Source organism: Hyaena hyaena, unplaced genomic scaffold (genome assembly GCF_003009895.1).
Source record: "Hyaena hyaena isolate Hyena2069 unplaced genomic scaffold, ASM300989v1 scaffold_8, whole genome shotgun sequence".
NCBI classification, from domain to species: Eukaryota; Metazoa; Chordata; class Mammalia; order Carnivora; family Hyaenidae; genus Hyaena; species Hyaena hyaena.
In genome coordinates this window covers 1,916,042-1,936,601 of record NW_024080640.1, presented here as the reverse complement: position 1 = coordinate 1,936,601, position 20,560 = coordinate 1,916,042, and the positions used below count along the sequence as shown (strand labels likewise).

At 42.0% G+C, this 20,560-nt stretch overlaps 1 protein-coding gene across 1 annotated transcript in view; it reads left to right on the top strand.

The window, feature by feature from the left end:
• Positions 1 to 20,191, top strand: part of RBM28 (RNA binding motif protein 28) — a 31,427-nt gene extending 11,236 nt beyond the window's left edge. Inside the window, exons 10-19 of the mRNA XM_039243686.1 lie at positions 1,939 to 2,048; positions 4,411 to 4,484; positions 5,393 to 5,528; positions 6,734 to 6,798; positions 9,249 to 9,407; positions 11,440 to 11,589; positions 11,908 to 11,982; positions 15,297 to 15,553; positions 16,319 to 16,418; positions 19,645 to 20,191. Coding sequence (XP_039099617.1) covers positions 1,939 to 2,048; positions 4,411 to 4,484; positions 5,393 to 5,528; positions 6,734 to 6,798; positions 9,249 to 9,407; positions 11,440 to 11,589; positions 11,908 to 11,982; positions 15,297 to 15,553; positions 16,319 to 16,418; positions 19,645 to 19,779 — 1,261 coding nt within the window. The 3' untranslated portion in view covers positions 19,780 to 20,191. The remainder of the gene's footprint in view (positions 1 to 1,938; positions 2,049 to 4,410; positions 4,485 to 5,392; positions 5,529 to 6,733; positions 6,799 to 9,248; positions 9,408 to 11,439; positions 11,590 to 11,907; positions 11,983 to 15,296; positions 15,554 to 16,318; positions 16,419 to 19,644) is intronic.
• Positions 20,192 to 20,560: the final 369 nt, after the last annotated feature.

Below are 20,560 nucleotides of genomic sequence, written 5' to 3'. Positions count from 1 at the left end.
CCAGGAAATTAGATGTCGCTAAGACCATTAATGTATCTGGCCCTAAGAATATAGTAAACAGTGAGAATTTAGGAGAATCAGAACTATATACAGAAGATAGATAAATAGCAAGGATCTTCATATTTTATCCTCATTTACATTTCATTCTTTGTAATTTGGATAGCATCATTTGGAATAAATCAGTTCTTCAACTGTTAGAAACATCTTGCTTCTGTCCTTTGTTTTAGGGGAAGTACTGGGGAGGGGTGATATCACTTGTCCCCAGTAATTTCTCTCTTGCCAAACTTACCTTTATCCAGAATGAAGTAAGGTATCCCATCTGTTTCCAGGGAAACTTAAGGAGGGAGTCAGGTGGAAATAGATTTTATTTAATGTGGCCATTGCCGTTTTAGTCCCACTGACTGTGATAGATTTGGCCTTTTCATAGAGTCAGGGCATCTTCAGTACACCTCAGGCAGGCCTTCCTGTCCTTTCTTAAATGCCAATGTGCTGGGATATTTGGGTCTTATTTTAAAGATGTGTATTTTCTGCCTGTACAGCCTTTTTTTTTTTTTAAGTTTTATTTACTTTGAGATAGAGTGTGTGGTGTGCAGGGGAAGGGCAGAGAGAGAGAGAGACAGACAGACAGACAGACCCAAGCAGGCTCTGCACCGTCAGCACAGAGCCTGATGCAGGGCTCGTGAGATCATGACCTGAGCCGAAGTCAGATGCATAGCCAGTTGAGCCACCCAGGCACTCCTTCCTGTAGTCTTTTAAAATTGTTTTTATACACAAGTAATTTATGCTTATTGTGGGAAATTTAGGAAATAAGTGAGCAAAAACACACAAATAATATTAACCTTAATTATTAGAGAACACATACATACATGTCCACATCAGAGCTATTTGTAAAGACAGTTTAACCTATACAAGCTGTGCTGTAGCCCATTTTCTTCCTTAACAGCGTGTTTCTCTGGAGTTGTTTTTGCTGTGTTGTTTGGAGTTGACCATATAAATAATTTGGTGTTTGTAGAAGAGTCTGCCTAATAGGAAGGAAGAAATGTCACACTTAGGAGCCTGTGACCTGAATCCCAAGGGTACCATCTCTTAACATTCCTACATCTTTTAATTAATAAAAAAACCGAGGAAAGTAAAGGGATGGGAGAGAGAAAACTATACATAAGGCAAATAACATGGCTAGGATATGTCTTACTGTAGAACATTATTTTTTGTCTTGGTTACTTCATGAGATGGAATTGCTTATGGGGTTGTTAACTGAGTCTAAAAGGAGTAAAATTATAGATATTTATTTGGGACTGTTTGTTTTTACCCTGGAAGGATGTGCATAGCTGGGAAAATGAAGGATCTTTAGAATGTATTGAAATATAGTAGAACAAAGTCTTCCAACATTTTTTAATTACATCGAGAGAAATGCTTACTCTTCTTTTGTTTTGCGCTTAGCTAGTAAACTTTACCATGTTTTGTTTTTGAGTTATTATTTTGAAGGATTTTCTGACTTTATTTATGCGGTTTTAACTGAAACCTAGTTTTCACAGCTACATGGGGGAAAATGAGTAATCAAGAGAGACAGATACACACACATACACACTTGACATTTCTCATTAGCCTGCTGTGAGTCTTTGGGTTGTGGTAAGAGAAACTAATTTTGGTCAATTTAAGTAAAAAAGCATGAAACAAATCTACATCTTCAGTTTCTGGTCGTATATGCCTGTTCAGGTATTAAATTCCTGTGACCCTGATGGTGGTGGAAAGGCCAGTCAATAATGGCTGAGGGGCAGAGTCCACAGCAGAGGCTGGGCCGGGGGTGGGGGCCTCCCCTGTGTATCAGTGCTGCCCCCGAACAAGAGAGGGTGACCGTGAGCAAGACCACCACTTCAGTTGGTGTCTGACAGGATCTTACCTTTGTAATTGACTTTTCTCGTGACCTGTCTTCCATAGAAACCTGTCTTTTGACTCAGAGGAAGAAGAACTGGGGGAGCTCCTCCAGCAGTTTGGAGATCTCAAGTATGTCCGTATTGTCTTACATCCAGACACGGAGCATTCCAAAGGTATTTGCTGTCAGCTTGGCCGGCTCTGGAAAGGTCGAGACCGCTGCCAAGGGCACTGACTGGGTTATGTGAGATCGCGATGTGTGCCAATCTGAGGGGTCTGCAGTGCACCCAGCCAGGGTTTCTGTGGCCCATAGAAGCACCAAGGACATTCTGAGGTTGTTTTCTAAGATATCAAACTCAGCATCTTTAATGGTGCTGCCAGCCACAATTTTGTCTAAGCTTTTTAAGCCCTTGCTTATTTACTTTAGGGTAATGAATTCCATTTGTTGTTCTCCTTTGAATTTCAAATGTGATGGCATCTCATGGGTATTAATCATTCCACATTGCTTGAAATTACAGGGATCTTTTTCAGTTGCTTTTGTTAGAGATGGAGGCTAACAAATTTTGTTGCAGCAGCAGTCGTCAGAAGGAGAACTGTATATAGCAGGACTGCTGCCTTAGATTTTTTTTTTTTCTAAAGCTATTTCTTTTGAGCTTTAAGGATTGGCTGCAGTTCATTCTAGTATATTGTTGTTAGGTGAGCAGCATCTTTTCAGCCTATTCAAAACTTTTGATTTCATCCGCTGCAGTCATTCTCCTAAAGCAGTGAGTTCTTAATTCATTCTGATTCTTGATTCTTTTGAGATCTAGCAAAAGCTATGAACCCTCTCTCTAGAAAAATGCCACTTCTGAGGGCTTGTGGGCTCTCTGGAATCTACTCAAGGGTTAAGAACCTCTGTTCTAAACCTTACTTTCCAAAATGATGAGACCTGATTGTTTTTGGTTTTTACTTAGCCAGAAAGATCTAAATAGGGCAGTAGGATGGAAAGAAAGCTGACCTGCTTCCTGGGGATTAGGGGTCTAAGTGTAACTGAGCCATAGACCCAATGGGTGATTTCTGGCAAATTGTTTAACCATTGCAGTCTTCATTTTCTTATCTGTAAAATGAATGGGTTCAACTAGAGTAATCATTTAAGGAGCTTTCAACTCTAATATTTAGCTCTACTTCTTGGACCATCTCTATTTCCAATATATTTTTCCAAAAACAGACAACTGGAATTGCATAGAATGTTCCAAGTACTGTAGGATATTGCTTTACTTTGATGATACCTTTTGTTTCTTTTTGAATGCAGTAGTGTATTGGGTTGGTATTTCCAGAATGTAGTCACTAGCTAACTTGCTCAGTCTCCTTCTTGGTCTATTAGTATTTGAGAGTTAACGATCCTAATAAGCATAGTTTTCATTATTTTTTTTAATGTACTGTCTCTTTCTAGCTCATACTAAATTTTTTTTTGTCTACTCACACAGCCTTGGCCTCCTCCTACCATTTATCTCTGTCAGCATGCCATTTTGCCGTCTAGGAGAGCTAAAAATTGTAGACTTTAGGAAAGTGTTAAGTCTAAACCCAATACTGACCTGGAAATTCCTGAGATAAAATTCTTACCCATTCAGAGAGAAGTACACATTTTCTTCAAGTTGGATGCATAAGCTCTTCTGCCTATTAGATACATTTCCCCCATCTTCCTTCCTTTCTTTCTGTATTGTGTGTTTCTTCCTATTGAGTGTCTCTTAATGCCAGACACTATGGTAGGTGCTAGCAATATAGAAACAGCCAGGAAACAGGGGCCTTATTCCTGAGACACTCGTTCTGTTTGGGAAGATGCCACCTGACCAGTGCTGTAATAGAGACATGTGATTGGAGGACTGGGGGTGGGCGTGGGGGCACTTGGCTCTGCCTAGAGGAGGCAGGGAAGACCTCACCTAGATGGTAACTTCTTGGATTGGCCTGCCACATGTGTTGTCTCAGTCTGTTGCCACTTGTTTTTGTAGGGGACAAAAGGCTACTGTGCCTTTGCAAATTCAGAGTATGAGTCAGGAATTGAGCTTTTGGCTTTCTGGTTCACTGCTGTATTCATGTGATAGAGGCCAGGGACTTTGACTCCGAGAGGCCAGTCTGCCCATATCTGATGTCTCCCACGTAGCTTTGATGACAGGGAGATATGTAATTAATTTCAGGTTAAGTGGTTCCTGCCTCATTTTTTAGTCCTCTAAAAGGCAAGCAGTAAGTGATGCTGTATCAAGTGGAATTTTCTCTACCATATCTTGTGGACTTTTCTTATTAAGGAGAGCAACGGTGAGACTGAAGTTCTAAGAAGCATTGGAAAAGATGATGAAGTAGTAGTAAAATTTCATAATAAGCACGTGTCCTATCTCATTTACCTTTGAACCTTTAGTGCCTGACATGGTGCCTGTCTCATAGCACCTAACAAGATGGGGGTTTGTCTGCTTTATCTCAGGCTGTCGCCATGTGTAGTGTCATCTTTGGCACCCTGGTGGGTCAGGGAGTTTGGCATCTCACTGAATTTTGTTTCTTGGGCAGGTTGTGCCTTTGCCCAGTTCATGACTCAAGAAGCAGCTCAGAAATGCCTTAAAGCTGCTTCTCTAGAGACTGAGGTAAGTAGGACATTTCCTTTACCTCATAACTTAGGGGAGAGTGGCTCCTAAGGCCAGCATCTGCTGTTTACACACAGCCTTATGATTACGGTCAATAACACAATAATAGAATATAGGCTAACACTGAGGACTTAGTGTGTGTTGGACACTGAGCTTCCATATGTATTACCTTATTTAATCCTTACATCACTTCTACGTGGGTATGTAACATAAGCACAATTATTATACCTATTTTATAAGTGAGGAAACAGGTTAATAATGTATCTGATGTTTATTGGTCACTGTCTGTGTGTCAGCCTCTTTCCTAGGCTGATGACATGAAAGGTTGGGACAAGAAGGGAATGAGGTCATCTGTGAAGTGGAGTAGCTGAGAGAAAATGCATGGGTGATAGAGAATTTTTCTGTGTATTCTATAGCCAAGTGTAAATGGTTCTGAGATAAGTTATCCTGTATTACCATTATCTCTTAAATTCTCTTAAGTAGAGTTAACACCACCATTTTGTTAGCTTTCTTTCGAATTTAAAGATCATTTTCCTCGATTTGGGCCTACTTTGGGATTAATCAACTCCCGTAAAATAAATAACTGCTAACTGGCTTTTTTTTTTTTTTTTTTTTTTTTTTTTATTTTTTTTTTTTTCCACACCCACCATGGGGCTTGAACTCGCAGCCCTTTAATCAAGAGTTGCATGCTCTACCAACTGTGCCAGCCAGGCACCCCTACATGTGGCCTTTTGCACAGCTATGCTAAACGTCGGTCCATTTGCACCCGCCTGGGCTAAAACATCCTAGAGGCTGGGTTCCGTAGCATAATTGGGGTTTGCTGTTTTCCCTTTTCTTGGCATTCCTTGTCAGGTGCTTAATTTCTACCCATTATGACTTTTAAGAGAGAGGGTTGTAATCTGTTACAGGGCGGTGGGCTTAAACTGGATGGCCGACTGCTCAGAATCGACTTGGCAGTGACCCGTGATGAGGCTGCAAAGCTCCAGACAAAGAAGGTGAAGAAGCCAACTGGGACCCGGAACCTCTACCTGGCCCGAGAAGGCTGTGAGTGATGGAAGGGAGTTGTGAACCAGGCTTCTGAGTAGCTGGCCCTGAGCAGTGACAGTGACCCGCAGTAGTACATGTGGGGGCATGTTTCAACTTAAAACCCACATGTTCTCTTTAACAGCAACATCATATTATTCCACTTTAGCAGATGCGGCTTTCCATTAGGAAAACCACCCTTCTCTTTTCTGCCTGCTAGCCTTTAGACCTTTAGGTCAGAGGATTAGCAGGGCAAAGAGGGAGGAAAAATTCAAATTACCTTTGCCTCTTGTCATGATTTCTGATAGTTTTCCTGAAGGAGTTGAAAATGATGGCTAAAATTATTGCTCTTTTGGATTATTTATGGATTTAAATTGTGTGCTTGGTACCTTCCGTTTAATGTTAGAAAGATACTCAGAAATTAGCCTCAGCTAAAAAAAAAAATCCCTTCCGGGGCGCCTGGGTGGCTCAGTCGGCTAAGGGTCCGACTTCGGCTCAGGTCATGATCTCACGGTTCTTGGGTTTGAGCCCCGTGTCAGGCTCTGTGCTGACTGCTCAGAGCCTGGAACCTGTTTCAGATTCTGTGTCTCCCTCTCTCTCTGACCCTCCCCTGCTCACACTGCCTCTCTGTCTTTCTCAGAAATAAATAAAACATTAAAAAGATTAAAAAAAAAAATCCCTTCCTCTAGGGCATGCAGTATTTGTCAGCCCACCTGCTGCACAACTGCACAGGCTGGACTGGTGATGTCAGGCCCTTAGCCTTCAGTCCTAGGCCTCTGTATGACCACATGGCTGTTTGCGGCTGGCTGAACTCACTGCTTTCTACTGGCAGTACTAAGTACAGCACCTAGTACATGAGGAACAATAAAATTTCAAGGACAGGTTTGGGAGTATTTTTATATCCCAGATACCTAAAATGTACTTACTTTCAGACCTTCCTCTAGGCCTTTCCGTCAGACTTTGGGCATGCACACGAAGTTTTTGAGGGGAGAGAAGGAGAAGAGGAACAAACTAACAAAATGTTCAGTTTTAGTCCTTGAAAGCAGCTCAGAGCTAAGAACTTAGCCCTGTAGCCTATTTCTGGATCTACCCAAATGCCACTATGTCCTGGCCAGCATAGTCCTCTGGGCCTGTACATAGAGCTTGCATCACTCAAATCACATTCCTCTTGTTGCTCAGTGAAAATTCCCTTGCTGATGTCTTGGCCTTTTTCCCTCTTTCTGCAGTGATTCGTGCTGGGACTAAGGCTGCCGAGGGTGTGAGCGCCGCTGATATGGCCAAGAGAGAACGGGTGAGTAGACTAGGTGCCAGCCTACAAGATCTGCATGACTTCGTATAAATCAGTAAATGATACCTGTTGAATGCTGGAGGTGCTTATCAGAGAGCCAAGCATCACAGACCCTGCTTATGCTTAGAGGAAGTCACACAGATGAAACAGCGAAGAACCCAACATTGTACATAGCATTATAGGACATATGCCATTATAAGGACTGGGTCTTATTGTCTAATTTCCTAATGCTCAGCAGTAAGTGCTGGCCATGTATGCTTCTGCGTCATGGAGGCTAGGGCTATGTGTAATTAGGTGTCAGTGTAAATGCAGAATGACGTTAAGAATGGAAGATCAGAATAGGCTGGAATAAGTAGGGAAAGAGGTAGATAGGGTTCTTGGAAGAGTTAAGATGTCCTTTTTTTGGTAGGAGGTTATGTTCAGATTAGAAAATCATCTTAGAGGGGCGTCTGGGTGGCTCGTTGGTTAGGTGGCCAACTCTTGATTTCAGCTCAGGTTGTGATCTCGCTGTCTGAGAGTCCAAGCCCTGCGTTGGGCTCTCTGCTGATAGATCAGAGCCTGGAGCCTGCTTCAGATTCTGTTTCCTTCTCTCTGCCCCTCCCCCACTCATACCCTGTCTGTCTGTCTCTCAAAAATAAACATTTAAAAAAGGGGTGCCTGGATGGCTCAGTCGGTTAAGCGTCGGACTTCGGCTCAGGTCATGATCTCACGGTTTGTGGGTTCGAGCCCTGCATCGGGCTCTGTGCTGACAGCTATCTCAGAGCCTGGAGCATGTTTCGGATTCTGTGTCTCCCTCTCTCTCTGACCCTCCCTTGCTCACACTGTCTCTCTCTCTCTCTCAGAAATAAATTAAAAAAATAAGTAAATAAAAGAAGACAGTTAACTTTAGAGCCTGAAGGTATGGAGATGAGAATATAATGACACCAAGAGGCACTGTGTTTTTTCTGTGTACAGTTTCTAGACTCATGTTCACAACTTTTTTAGTAGTGAACATTTGGAAATCATGGTATTTGGGGAGCATTATATGTCCTTTTCTCATCATAATATGAGAGTGACACTTTTGACTTTTCCTTAGAATGAATTTTTGTAGCAAAATGTTCCCTTGATTGTATGCATTATAATTCACAGCAGACACAGTTGTTCCTTTTGAGACTGTTGAACTTAGGGACGAGAGCCACTTCAAATAACCCTTTAATATTTATTTTCAGAGAATCTGCTTATTTTTGATTTGTTAGTACCTTTACCAAATAAGGAACAGCAGAAATGAGACTTGAGTAAAGAAAAAATTTTAAAGTTTTTTTTCTACTAACCTAATTAAAAAAATTTCTAAATGTTATTTATATTTGAGAGAGAGAGTGTGTGAGCTGGGGAGGGGCAGAGAGAGAGGGAGATAGAACCTAAAGCAGGCTCCAGGCTCTGAGCTGTTAGCACAGAGCCTGATGGGGGGGCTCAAACTCATGAACCGTGAGATCATGACCTGAGCCGAAGTCGGACGCTTAACTGACTGAGCCAAGCACATGCCCCATCTACTAACCTAATTTTAAAAACAAATCAGGAAAAGAATGTTATCCTCTCACTTGGAAGACATTGCCTCTGGGACTGGTGTTTTGTGCAACATCCTTGAGCCCAGTGCCCCAGAAGCAGAATCCATTTCTGTAGTCATGGACAGTCTTCTGCCTCAAGGTGGCGGAGTTGAGACAACATTCTATCAAGATTCTTTAAATAAATTCCACGTCCTTTTGGAAAATTCGTTTGAGTTGCTGGACAGATCAGGACTGGGCATAGATGTTAACCACAGTATTATTTATTATTTGCTTTAGGCAAGGTTTTGAGTTTGGGATTTTTTTGTGTATTACCTCATTTTAGCCTCACGTCAATGCTGAGAGATTGTTATTTTGATCTACAGTTCCACTTTGTAGGGGGAAAAATTGAGGCTTAAAAATTTTCACGGGGGCGCCTGGGTGGCTTAGTCGGTTAAACGTCTGACTTTCGCTTTGGTCATGATCTCTCGGTTCGTGGGTTCGAGCCCCGTGTCGGGCTCTGTGCTGACTGCCAGCTCAGAGCCTGGAGCCTGTTTTGGTCTGTGACTCCCTCTCTCTCTGACCCTCCCCTGCTCACGCTGTCTCTCTCTCTCTCCTAGAAATAAATAAAACATTAAAAAAATTAAAAAAAAAAAATTGCACGGAACTCCTCTTGTTAGGGATGGATTTCTAATTTAGTCTGAATCCAGAGCCCATGATCTTACCACGTACCCATCATCTGGCCTCTTTGAACCTTTCTTTCCCTAAGCTAGGGATCGTAAGGCTGTGGGTGGGCGATTTCCCTTCTTTTCTTCTGTATGTGTGGGTTATTGGATGCGGGTGGGGGGTGTCACAATTTGTTCCTTTTGGAGAATTAGGAACTTGCATTTTTAAAGGGTGGATGGTATTGTTGACAGTTTGTTGTTCTTTCAGTTTGAGCTGCTGAAACATCAGAAACTCAAGGACCAGAATATCTTTGTCTCCCAGACCAGGCTGTGTCTGCACAACCTCCCAAAGGCTGTGGACGACAAAGAGCTCAGAAAGCTGCTGCTGAATGCCACTCGAGGGGAGAAAGGGGTGCGCCTCCAGGAGGTGAGCATTGGCCCTGTCCACCCGCAACGTTGGTACTCACTGTGGGTCATTTTGACTGTTTATTTCAGGCTGCTTGGCTAGCAGATTGACAGTTTCTTTTGGACACATTGTTAACAGACAAAGCAGTTTTCATGGTAGCTTGTTTGTTTTCTCTTCTTAGAACTGCCTTTCAGGGGCACCTGGGTGGCTTAGTGGGTTAAACACCCGACTCTTGATTTCAGCTCAGGTCATGATCTCACAGTTCATGAGATTGAGCCCTGAGTCAGGTTCTGTGCTGACAGTGCAGAGTTTGCTTGGGATTCTCTCTCTCTCCCTCTCTCCCTGTCCCTCTCCCATGTGCCCCCCAAATAAGTAAAAACTTTAAATGACAGGATTTAAAAAAGAAAAAAAAAAAAAGAACTGCCATTCACACACATTGTCCAAATTGCAGCCGAATGCAAGGAAGTGTCTGCCCTCAGGAATTAATTTGCATGCTTGCTGTGTGCTCAGCATCATAGCAGGTGCTATGATGTTAATTTTTTTGCAGAGAAAATAATCTGTGTAGTTTGCTCTTTAGAAGAACATTTTACTGCCATTTAGGCTCTTACTGTATAAAAAGAGTCCTCGGTGCAGTGTGGTAAGCACAGGGAGCCACGCGAGTCTGCAGCGGTTGTGTTAGACAAACACTGGATTTGGACCAAGACCTGATTACACAGTGTGTGAGTACACACACCTCCCCCCTGCCCTCACAACACCCTCTGTAAACCTTTGTCACAGCACGCACTAGGACACTGTCCTGTAATTGTCTGCCAGTCATTTCTCCCGACCAGACTGAGCTCTTGGAGAGTAGGTCATGGCTCCTAGTCCTTGGCAGAGTACCTGGAACATAGTCATCTCTCATCAGTACTTACTGACTAAGTAACACAGCCAATGGTATAAATCTGCTTTGCTCTGATTTGTGACTATGAACTGTTTTCCTAACCCTGGAAAATCTCTTAAAATGTATGGCATAGGTATTTGGGGAATTACATGAGAGATTGTGAACATACCAGCGCATATCTGACCCCGCTCTTAGTAAAACTGTTCAAAGTGTTACTGGCGTAGGGGTCACTTGTGTAATTTCTCATATCAGCATCCACAATACTAATAAGTGCCTGTACATCACCAGTCAGGGAAATTTAGGAGTTTTACAATGTTTGCATTCTGTTGAATGTTCTCTTTAATTCTTTCATATGTGTAGGTATAGTATGTCAGGAAGATCATAAGCTTCTTGAGGACAGCAACCTCACTTTATGCTTTTCTTGGTTTCTCTGCAGTGCATGGCACAGTTCTAGGGACAGAGAAGTATACCAAATGCAGCATCCTTAACACCTAGATTTCTCCGTTACATGAGAACTGCAGCTTCCAGGAGTAACAGCATGTACACAGTATCCTAAGATAGTCTACTATGATATGGTATCTTCAATGCCCCAGGATGCCTGTTACAGTTAAGTGAAGGATTTAGGGAAAAATCACACCAGACAAGATCTGAGCTCTGAGCAAAGTCAGCTAAAACTTCTTCCTGTATTTCTAGGCTAGATGTTAGGTTCTTCCCCATGCCTGAATGTGTTTCTTAACTAAAGCCATCAGGCCTTCTTTTCATTCCTCAATAATTTCCTTGTTCAGTGGTTTCTTCAGTGATGAGATCTATGGACAGCGCTTCATCCTCAGTGATAACTTGTACAGTTTAAAGTTCTATAAACCTCTCAACTTCTGTGGAGTATCAGCAGTTAGCTGTTACAGTTTTGGGAAGAGGAAGTTTGTTTTATTTATATGCTTGTAAGTAGGTTTTTGTTGATCTCTGTAAACTTTTAGAAAGCCAGGAGGTATCTATTTAGTTGGTTCTGTGCTTTCTAGTCAGTGCATTCTATTAAGACAGACATTGGTAAGTGTATTTACCAGTATGAATGTTGACATAGGTGCGGATTCTGTTCCAGTAACCTGATTACCTAATGAATCTGTTCATGTTCTTATCCTGTAAACAAGGATTTTTGTTTTCTTGCTGTACTCTTAGTGTAGGGTGATGCGAGATCTCAAAGGAGTGCATGGGAAAGTTAAGGGTCAGTCCCTGGGCTACGCTTTTGCAGAGTTCCAGGAGCACGAGCACGCCCTGACAGCCCTTCGCCACATCAACAACAATCCAGAGATCTTCGGGCCTCTGAAGGTGAGCCTTGTCCCGTGGGGGGAGCTGATCCTCTGAGGGCCGTTTGCAGAAAACCATTTCTCTCCTTTGTGCCCAGTGTCCTCTGACTTGTGTGTGGTGGGAAAGAATAGCCAGTCAGTGGAGGGAATAAGCAGGGATTCAGCTGATGATTAGAAGGAATTGAAATCTCAGTTGGACAGTCTGCTTGCAGAACGGGCCCCTTACCTTTAAGTGGAGTAAGTGAGCATGAGAGAGGCGAGTAGTGGAGGACAGCTTAACTTAGCTCATTGCACTCAGAAATTAAGAAATCTACTGAATGACATTTTCCTTTTGATACAGAGACCGATAGTGGAGTTCTCTTTGGAAGATCGAAGGAAACTTAAAATAAAGGAACTGAGGATTCAGCGCAGCCTGGTACAGAACTGAAATGTGTTTCTGTTTTTGTTTTTGTTTTTTGTAATTGTGGTCAAATACACATAGCGTAAAACTTACTATTTTTAAGTGTACAGCTGAGTTAAAACAAATTATTTCAGGGGTGCCTTGGTGGCTCAGTCGGTTAAGTGTCCAACGTTTGATTTCAGCTCAGGTCATGATCTCACAGTTCGTGAGTTCAAGCCTTGCATCAGGCTCTGCACTGACAGTGCAGATTCTTTCTTGGGATTCTCTCTTCCTCTCTTTCTGTGCCTCCCCTGCTTGGGTGCACACTCTCTGTCCTTCAAAATAAACTAAAAAACTATTTCTGTTAGAACAATATATTTAAGCTCCTATTTTGTTCAATTTGTGGGTCTGCATCCTTGAAATAGGTCTGTACCTGATTTTTTAGTAGTGACTCAAGAAGTGAAGAATGCACAAGAATGGATCACAGGATATGGAATTTATCAAACTCTAGCCTTGCTTGTTAATTTTTTTTTTTAAATATCTGTAATGGTACTTACTTTGCTTGCTTTGAAGTAGCTCTTTAATTTTTTTTGCAGTAACTGTTAGTTTTTTAAGTCTCTCGTAGTGTTAAGTTATAGTGAATACTGCTACAGCAATTTCTAATTTTTAAGAATTGAGTAATGGTGTAGAACACTAATTCATAATCACTCTAATTGTAATCTGAATAAAGTGTAACATTGTGTAGCCTTTTTGTATAAAATAGACAAATAGAAATGGTCCAATTAGTTTCCTTTTTAATATGCATAAAATAAGCAGGTGGATCTATTTCATGTTTTTGATCAAAAACTTTATTTGGGATATGTATGGGTAGGGTAAATCAGTAAGAGGTGTTATTTGGAACCTTGTTTTGGACAGTTTACCATTTGCCTTTTATCCCAAAGTTGTTGTAACCTGCTGTGATATGATGCTTCAAGAGAAAATGCGGTTATACAAATGGTTCAGAATTAAACTTTTAATTCATTAAAAAAAAAAAAAAACTGTACAGAGGCTCTTACCAGCCTTTACTCTTAGTTCCCTAGAACTCTCCAGGCCATCTTCTCCTCTGCTAGCCTGTCCTGTGGTAGCTCCTCAGGAGGGAAAGGAAGGAGAGAGGAGTATCAGGCTGATATTAGCAGGAAGCACTGTGAGTACAGTGTTTGGTGATGGTACATGTCAAAGGTAATGGCCCAGGTGAAAGTTTTACACTGCTGTAGATTTCAGCTAACTCTCTCATAATTCTTTCTCAGATGGCTCCAGAAGTGTAATGCCTGATAGTTTTAGTGTTGTTTTTAAGCTAGTGTGGTATAAAGGAAAGAACAAGCCTGACTGCTCATGGTCAGGGTCAGGCTCAGGCTCTTCCTCTGAGTTCTTTAGCAAGTTAATACCTTTCTCAGCTTTCAGTTTAGTTTGTAAACTAGGATTAATGGCATCTACCTCACATGATTGCCAGGGATTAAGTGGTAACAGTGCATGGTCAGCACAGTTAGCACTCATTTTCTTACCCATCTTGCCTGAGGACGTAGAAGGCCAGATTGTTCTTGATACCATAACTCCTAAAGCTTTCACTGATAGCATACGTTAACTTGCTTATATACCAAACATTTGTACTCTGTGGTGTGTATGCTGGGCCTGACCTATAGAAGAGTGATTTCGGTGGTTAATACAGTGTCTTGGACAGGAACACCTGGGATCTGGTTCTTGTTCAAGGCAGCTTTGTTGTTCTAGGTATAGACTTATTTCCTGCTGTAAGCTGTTGTTGCAGTGATTCTGAAGCTGTGACTTACAAAACTATTCAGATGCCTCTTTTGTTGCCTATACTTGTGTACATCCTGCTCTTTCTGTGTAAAATTGCCCCTTCCTCTTGACCCAGGGATACTTCTACACAATTTCCACATTCAGATCAAATGTGCTTCCTCAAGTAGCATTTTTCCACCTCTCTCAAAAGACATGAGGCCTCCTTACTTGTGCTTTCATGAACTTCCTTAAGCTCTTTAGTTTTTGCCTTTGCTTTGTGTGTCTCTTATTTCCACTAAGCTGAGAGGGAAATACTGTTTTTTCCCTCGGTACCCTTACCTTTGAAACTAACACTGGCACAGTACAGGCTCATAATAGATCTTTGTTGTATCAATTATTACAGTAATTTCATGTGAATCTTCTTTTTCTTCTTCTGCTACAGTGGAACTAAAATCTATAACATACCTTATGCCTTCCTTCTCATAGCATCTTTTCCTCATCTTCACTTCACTTATTCCTTCTCTAGTATTCTTCCTTTCAGGTTTCTGACCTAGGTCATCTTCCTCCTCTGAAGAAATTCATTTAGCCTTTCTTGCAAGATAGGTCCCCTGGTGACAAATTCCTTTCTTTAGTTTTTTGTTTAGTTTTGTTTTTTTGCTGTGTGTGTGTGTGTGTATTGAGAAAATCTTTATTTCTCCTTCACTTTTGAGTGATAATTATACTAGATACAGGATTCTAAGTTGGTGACTCCCCCCCCCCCGCAAATTTTAAATATTTCTGTGTTCTCTCCTTTATTACATGGTTCCTGAAGAGAAATTCAGTGTAATCTTCTCTTTCTTTGTTTCTCTCTAGGAAAAGTATTCTCTACCCTCTTCCTCCCCCCAGCTTCTTTCCAGATTTTCACTTGGTCTTTAATTTTCTGCANCCCCCCCCCCCCCCCGCAAATTTTAAATATTTCTGTGTTCTCTCCTTTATTACATGGTTTCTGAAGAGAAATTCAGTGTAAACTTCTCTTTCTTTGTTTCTCTCTAGGAAAAGTATTCTCTACCCTCTTCCTCCCCCCAGCTTCTTTCCAGATTTTCACTTGGTCTTTAATTTTCTGCAGTTTTGTATGATGTGCCTGAGTGTAGAGTTTTTGGTATATATTGGGCTGAGCTTCTTGGATCTGTGGTTTAGTATCTCACGAAGTTTGGAAAATTTTCACCCCTAATTACTTCCAATATTTCTTCAGTTCATTTCTTTCTTCGCCCTCTGGGATTCCTCTCACACATTTGTTACACCTTTAATAATTGTCCCATGCTGCTGGCTTTTCTTTTTTCTTTCTTCCTACTGGCTTTCGAGTCTTGGGCATACATGTACTTTCACCTGTTCCTGCCTGTGGGGAAGGAAGTGGTGGTTTTATGTCCCCCATCCTAGTAACCATCTGTTACTATGTATTCACTTTCCTATAATTTGTAACTATTAAGGGGATGAACTCCCCCTTTTCACTAAGCTCACAGAAAGCTCCTTGTCTGCTGACTGTTTCCAGCAAATAAGCCTCATCCAGAAACCAGATGGCAGTCTCTTGTTTTATGCAGCAAAAAGTGAAATCCAGGCCTGCAACTGGCGAGCCGCAGCAGGAACGGCCAGTGCTTGGGAAAGAGCAGCAACGGAAAGTGGCTCAAAATCGCACACAGGAACACAGCAAGGCCGCCCTGGAGCAGAAGGGGAAGGAGTGTTCTACTTCGTGGACAGGCTTCCAGACCAAGGCGGAAGTGGAGCAGATGGAGCTGCCTGATGGAAAGAAGAGAAGGAAGGTCCTGGTGCTCCCCTCCCACCGAGGCCCCAAAATTCGGTGAGATACAGGACTGTGGCATAGAACAGCGGGTGGCTTCTGAGAGGGTTTGTTTTCACTTAACGCTTTCTTTGTAGCTTTGTTTGGATGAAAGGGATGTTTCGTACTGTGCCAATCCCCCATGAGGGGGTTCATGTGCAGGCGTCTCCACACTAGCAGAGAGGGTCTTGGGGGAGCCTCCTGGGGCCGGCCTTCGTGCATTTTTCCTTCTTCTGAAGAGCCTCCTTCCACCCACGGGCCTATTAGCTGAGACCCACCAACTCAAGGTTGTCTTGCAGATCCTATTTGAGGCAGCAGATTAGTGCTATCAACAAAAGTCAGTCCTCTAAGGTTTTCTTTTTTTTTTTTTTTTTTAATTTTTATGTTTATTTCTGAGGGCGAGAGAGACAGAGCACAAATGGGAGGGGCAGAGAGAGAGGGGGAGACACAGAATCCAAAGCAGGCTCCAGACTCTGAGCTGTCAGCACAGAGCCAGATAGGGGGCTCAAACCCACAGACCATGAGATCATGACCTGAGCCAAAGTCCACTGCTCAACCAAGGGAGTCCCCCAGGCACCCCAAGGATCTTGTGAGGTTTTAAGCTGAAACAAAAAGTATACAAATGTTGAGCCTTAAGATATTCTGTTACAGTATCTTTTTTTAGAAAGACTCTCCTGGATTTAGAGCCAGTGTTAGAAAAGAATTTTATCTTCTGGCTTAAACAGCCTCAGAGGTGCCAGTTAGAGGAAGACTTCAGAGTGACATTTACTTGACCTCTTATTTCAGGCTCCGGGACAAAGGCAAAGTGAAGTCTCTCCCTCCCAAAAAGCCAAAGCTGCAGATAAGCCAGAAGAAGCAAGAGAAGCAGAAACTGCCTTCCAAGCAGGTGAGTTCTGTAGGGCACGGGGCTCCGGTACAGCATGGCTCTGCCGGGGCTGGTGGCCACTGTTGTGCCCTGGTGAGGTAAGCAAAAAGACAGGGCATTGGATTGCAGCTTTGCAGGACTACAGCTTTATAGAAGATGTTGAGGTATATATATATAGTTCTCAAAGTGGAGAGAACCTGGGACACCTGACTGACTCCATCAGAAGAGCATGCAACTCTTGATCTTGTGAGTTCAAGCCCCGTGTTGGGTGTAGAGATTACTAAAAAAAGAAATTAAATAAAGTTAAAAAATAGGGGCAACTGGCTGACTCTTGATCTCAGGGTCATGAGTTCGAGCCCCACATTGGGTATAGAAATTACTTAAAAATAAAAATCTTGAATAAAATAAAAAATAGCAAGTAAATATTATAATAAGTAAAAGTGGAGAGGACCCAGTGTATCAGTTACTCCACTTCAACAATTATCTTGTTTTACTCATTCCTCATACATACTGTCCCCTGCCCGCAAGACATTAAAGCAAACTCTGCTTCGCATGTAAATGTGCCTTATATGAGAATGAGGTATATTGCTCAGAAAAATACCTCAGAATGCATCTCCAACTTACCAGGCCTTAAAAATATACATATATTATGTCATTGTCATATTTAATGAAGTTAATAAGAAGCCCTTAATATCATCTAATATGCAGCCCATATTAAAATGCCCCCAGTTGCCTCAAATATATTCTTTTATAGTTGGTTGGTACAGATCAGGATTCAGAGAGAGTCCATGCATTACATTTGGTTTTTATGTCTCTTAAATCTATCCTTTTTTCCACTATAATATTCTTCCTCATCGCCTCCCTTCTTTCCTTTCTGATAATTTGTTGTAGAAACGGTGTCCTTTGACCTTTAGAATGTATTACATTTTGACTTTAAGCTGTTTGCTTCTTTGTGGTGTCATTTAACTTGTTCCTGTGACAACCATGTATTGCCTATAAACTGGTAGTAGATGTACCGGCTTGATTAGTGTCAGGTTCCATTTTCTTTTTCTTTAAAAGATTTTATTTATTTTTGAGTAATCTCTACACTCATCATGGGGCTTAAACACACAACCCCGAGACCCAGAGTCACATGCTCCAGCGACTGAACCAGCTGGCTGCCCCTCAAGTTCAGTTTTCTTGGCAAGAGTATGTCATGAGTGGTGCTGAGTGCTTTCTGTCGCGTTGACACCCTAAGGCACATAATGTCTGGTTGCTCCGTTTTTAGTGATGCTTAGAGGTTGATCAGTAGATCTGTAAGCTTAGGGTCGTCTACCTGTCTTCTGTTTGTAAAGTTCTCATCAGCCTCTTACCTGATGGTTTTAACACATACTGATGATTGCTGTCTAGATACATGATTTCTTTCTTTCTTTCTTTTTTTTGAAAAGTTAAAAATTCCTTAATTTTTTATTCCTGGTACCACCTCCAAATTTACCTGGCAATATACCTGATGTAATGAAAAGAAAAAGAAAAAGACAAAGCTACAACAGATACAAGACTTCAGGAATGTACATCTAATTGACACTACATTGCATTAATCAATAGCTGTACTTTTTGCAAACTGTGGCTATGACAGTCCTGAACAAGAAGGGTTTCCTGTTTAAGCTGCAGTAACTTTTCTGACTATGGATCATCGTTCCTTCTTTGGCAGACTTTTACAGTTCCTCTAATGCATTTGGGACAACTGTTTCAAAGTAACCTGCAGCTTTCCTGACAACTCCTCGCTCTCTCCTGCTAAGAACTGTAGCCCTTTTCTTCTGAAAATTTTTAGAACCTTCTGCTACCATATCCACCACTTCCACCACCAGAGCCATAACCACCACCATAGGGACTGCCCGAGCTTCTTCCACCAAAACTGCCCTCCTTCGTGGGTCCATAGTTTGATTGCTGTTGTCCACTGTAATTTCCAAAATCATTATAGTTCCCACCACCACCATAGTTCCCACCTCCAGAATTTCCTCCTCCATTGTAACCATCATATCCTCCACCACCACCACCATATCCATCTCCTTTCCATATCCTGGTCCACCACCACCATAGCCTCCTCTACTGCTGTAACCAGGACCATCACCATAGTTGCCACCATCACCTCCAAATCCATTATATCTACCATCACCTCCTCCATAACTACCTCTGCTGCCACCACCTCCAGCACCACAGCCTCCTCTTCCACCAAAGTTTCCACCGCGGCCAAAGTTACCACCACCTCCAAAGTTTCCTCCACGACCCATAATGTTGCCAGATCCACCTCCATGACCTCTTTGCGATCCGGCAGACTGCAGTTCTTGTTTAGAAAGGGCCTTTTTCACTTCACAATTATGCCCATGTATAGTGTGGTATTTCTGAACAACAATTTTATCAACTGTATCACGATCATCAAAAGTTACAAAAGCAAATCCTCTCTTTTGATTTCATTTCCTTTTGTCCGTTTTCAGAGTAGTGAGTTGGTGCCCTACCAGTAATATTTTTTTAGTAATATAGATTCCTGAGTTTTTGTATACTTGATATGTTTCCATCAAATGCAATGATTACTGTTGTCCCATCTTAGGCCAGCAGAAGGCCTTTCATGGTGGCTCTTGAGGCTTTCTGATATGACCCTGTCTGTGGTAGTGTCCTTGCTTTCTGGTACAGCCAGATGTCGCAGCTCATCTTACATGTTTTTCCCCTGGTCCTGGCATTAGCCATTTCCCCAAGCAGCCCTAGTTCCTTTTAGTAGAAAATGGTGGTTCTGCATTCTTGAACATCTGAGGTCAAGCATTCTTTTCTCCTTCCCTGGTCCCTTTCTTTTAAGTTTCAAGGTAAAAGAAGCATTAGCTTCTCCTCCTGCTCAAGGAATCTGTGTCTCTGAGAAGTCTGAGCCATATTGTACTATCTTATGGAGATCTATCTTTGAAATCCCATAAGCAGTATTCTTGTTAAGGGAAAGGGCCAGCAGGAAGGTCTAGACTCTGGGCTGACTGATTTGCAAGAAGACTTAGATGAGCATCTGAGGGCTAGAGCTTGGGAGCACCTGCAGTGTTTTAGGGGGGCCCTTAAGCATTCCTTGTCTGGTTTCTTGCCAATGGACAGTTCATTTTGCATTTTCTAAGAGCATTTCACCTCTTTTGGTGAAGAAGATTTCTTATTTTCTCTCTTAGGTTGTGTGAAGGGTAAGGTGATATTCAGTGCTTGAAACTCATCATTTTGTTTTTCCTTATTTCATTTATAGACACCAAGGAGAAAAGCTAAGGGAAATAAGACTGAAATCCGCTTCAACCAGCTGGTCGAACAATATAAACAGAAATTATTGGGACCTTCTAAAGGAGCACCTCTTGCGAAGAGGAGCAAATGGTTTGATAGTTGATGATAGCAGCAGACTGGATCAGAAGCTAATTGTGCACTTCTTGGTAAAGCTCCCAGGTCTCCCTCAACCCCCTCATGTTGTTCTCCGACGGGACATTCTCCTTCCTACCCAGTCCACTGCCACTTTGTTGAGAGGCCCTCCAGGCTGTGCATGTCTGAACTTTGGGCTCTCCCCAGCGCGTGATTAGTGAACCACAAAGAGAAATCTCAGAAAAACATTTGGATGCTTTTTGTGTGTTATCCAGCTCACTGTATGAATTGTGTCTAATTACTACCCACTCAATCCTTTGTTTCTGAAATGGAAAAAATTGTAAAGAGCATTCTAAAGGGCTGAGTTTTTCAGATGTGTATTTTGTGAAGTCTTTAAATGAGATATTTTGTGGCTTTTTTAAATAACAAATTGTCATTTCTAATAGATGTGAGTCCTTTATTATTTATGGATGTTTTTGACATTCTTAACTCTAAGTCAGTTACATAGTTCTACATACTGCAGGAATTAAGGAAGAATGGAGAAAAATGATTTCCAATCTAATCTCTGAGAGTGGGAGAGACTGGGAAAGTCACTGAGGTCAGTGAGGCCTGGCAGAGAGCAACATCTGATCATTGTTTGCCAGATGAGTGGGTTATTACTACTAGTTGAGTAGAAATCCATCCACAGATCCTAGCCTAGCTGATGATAACCCATATTTTCTCCCCTTCTCAGGACTTACAGAGGTAGGGGTTGATGGAAGCAGCTGTGAGCATGAGGTGTAGGCTTGAACCTGTCCTGCCTTTAACCTAAT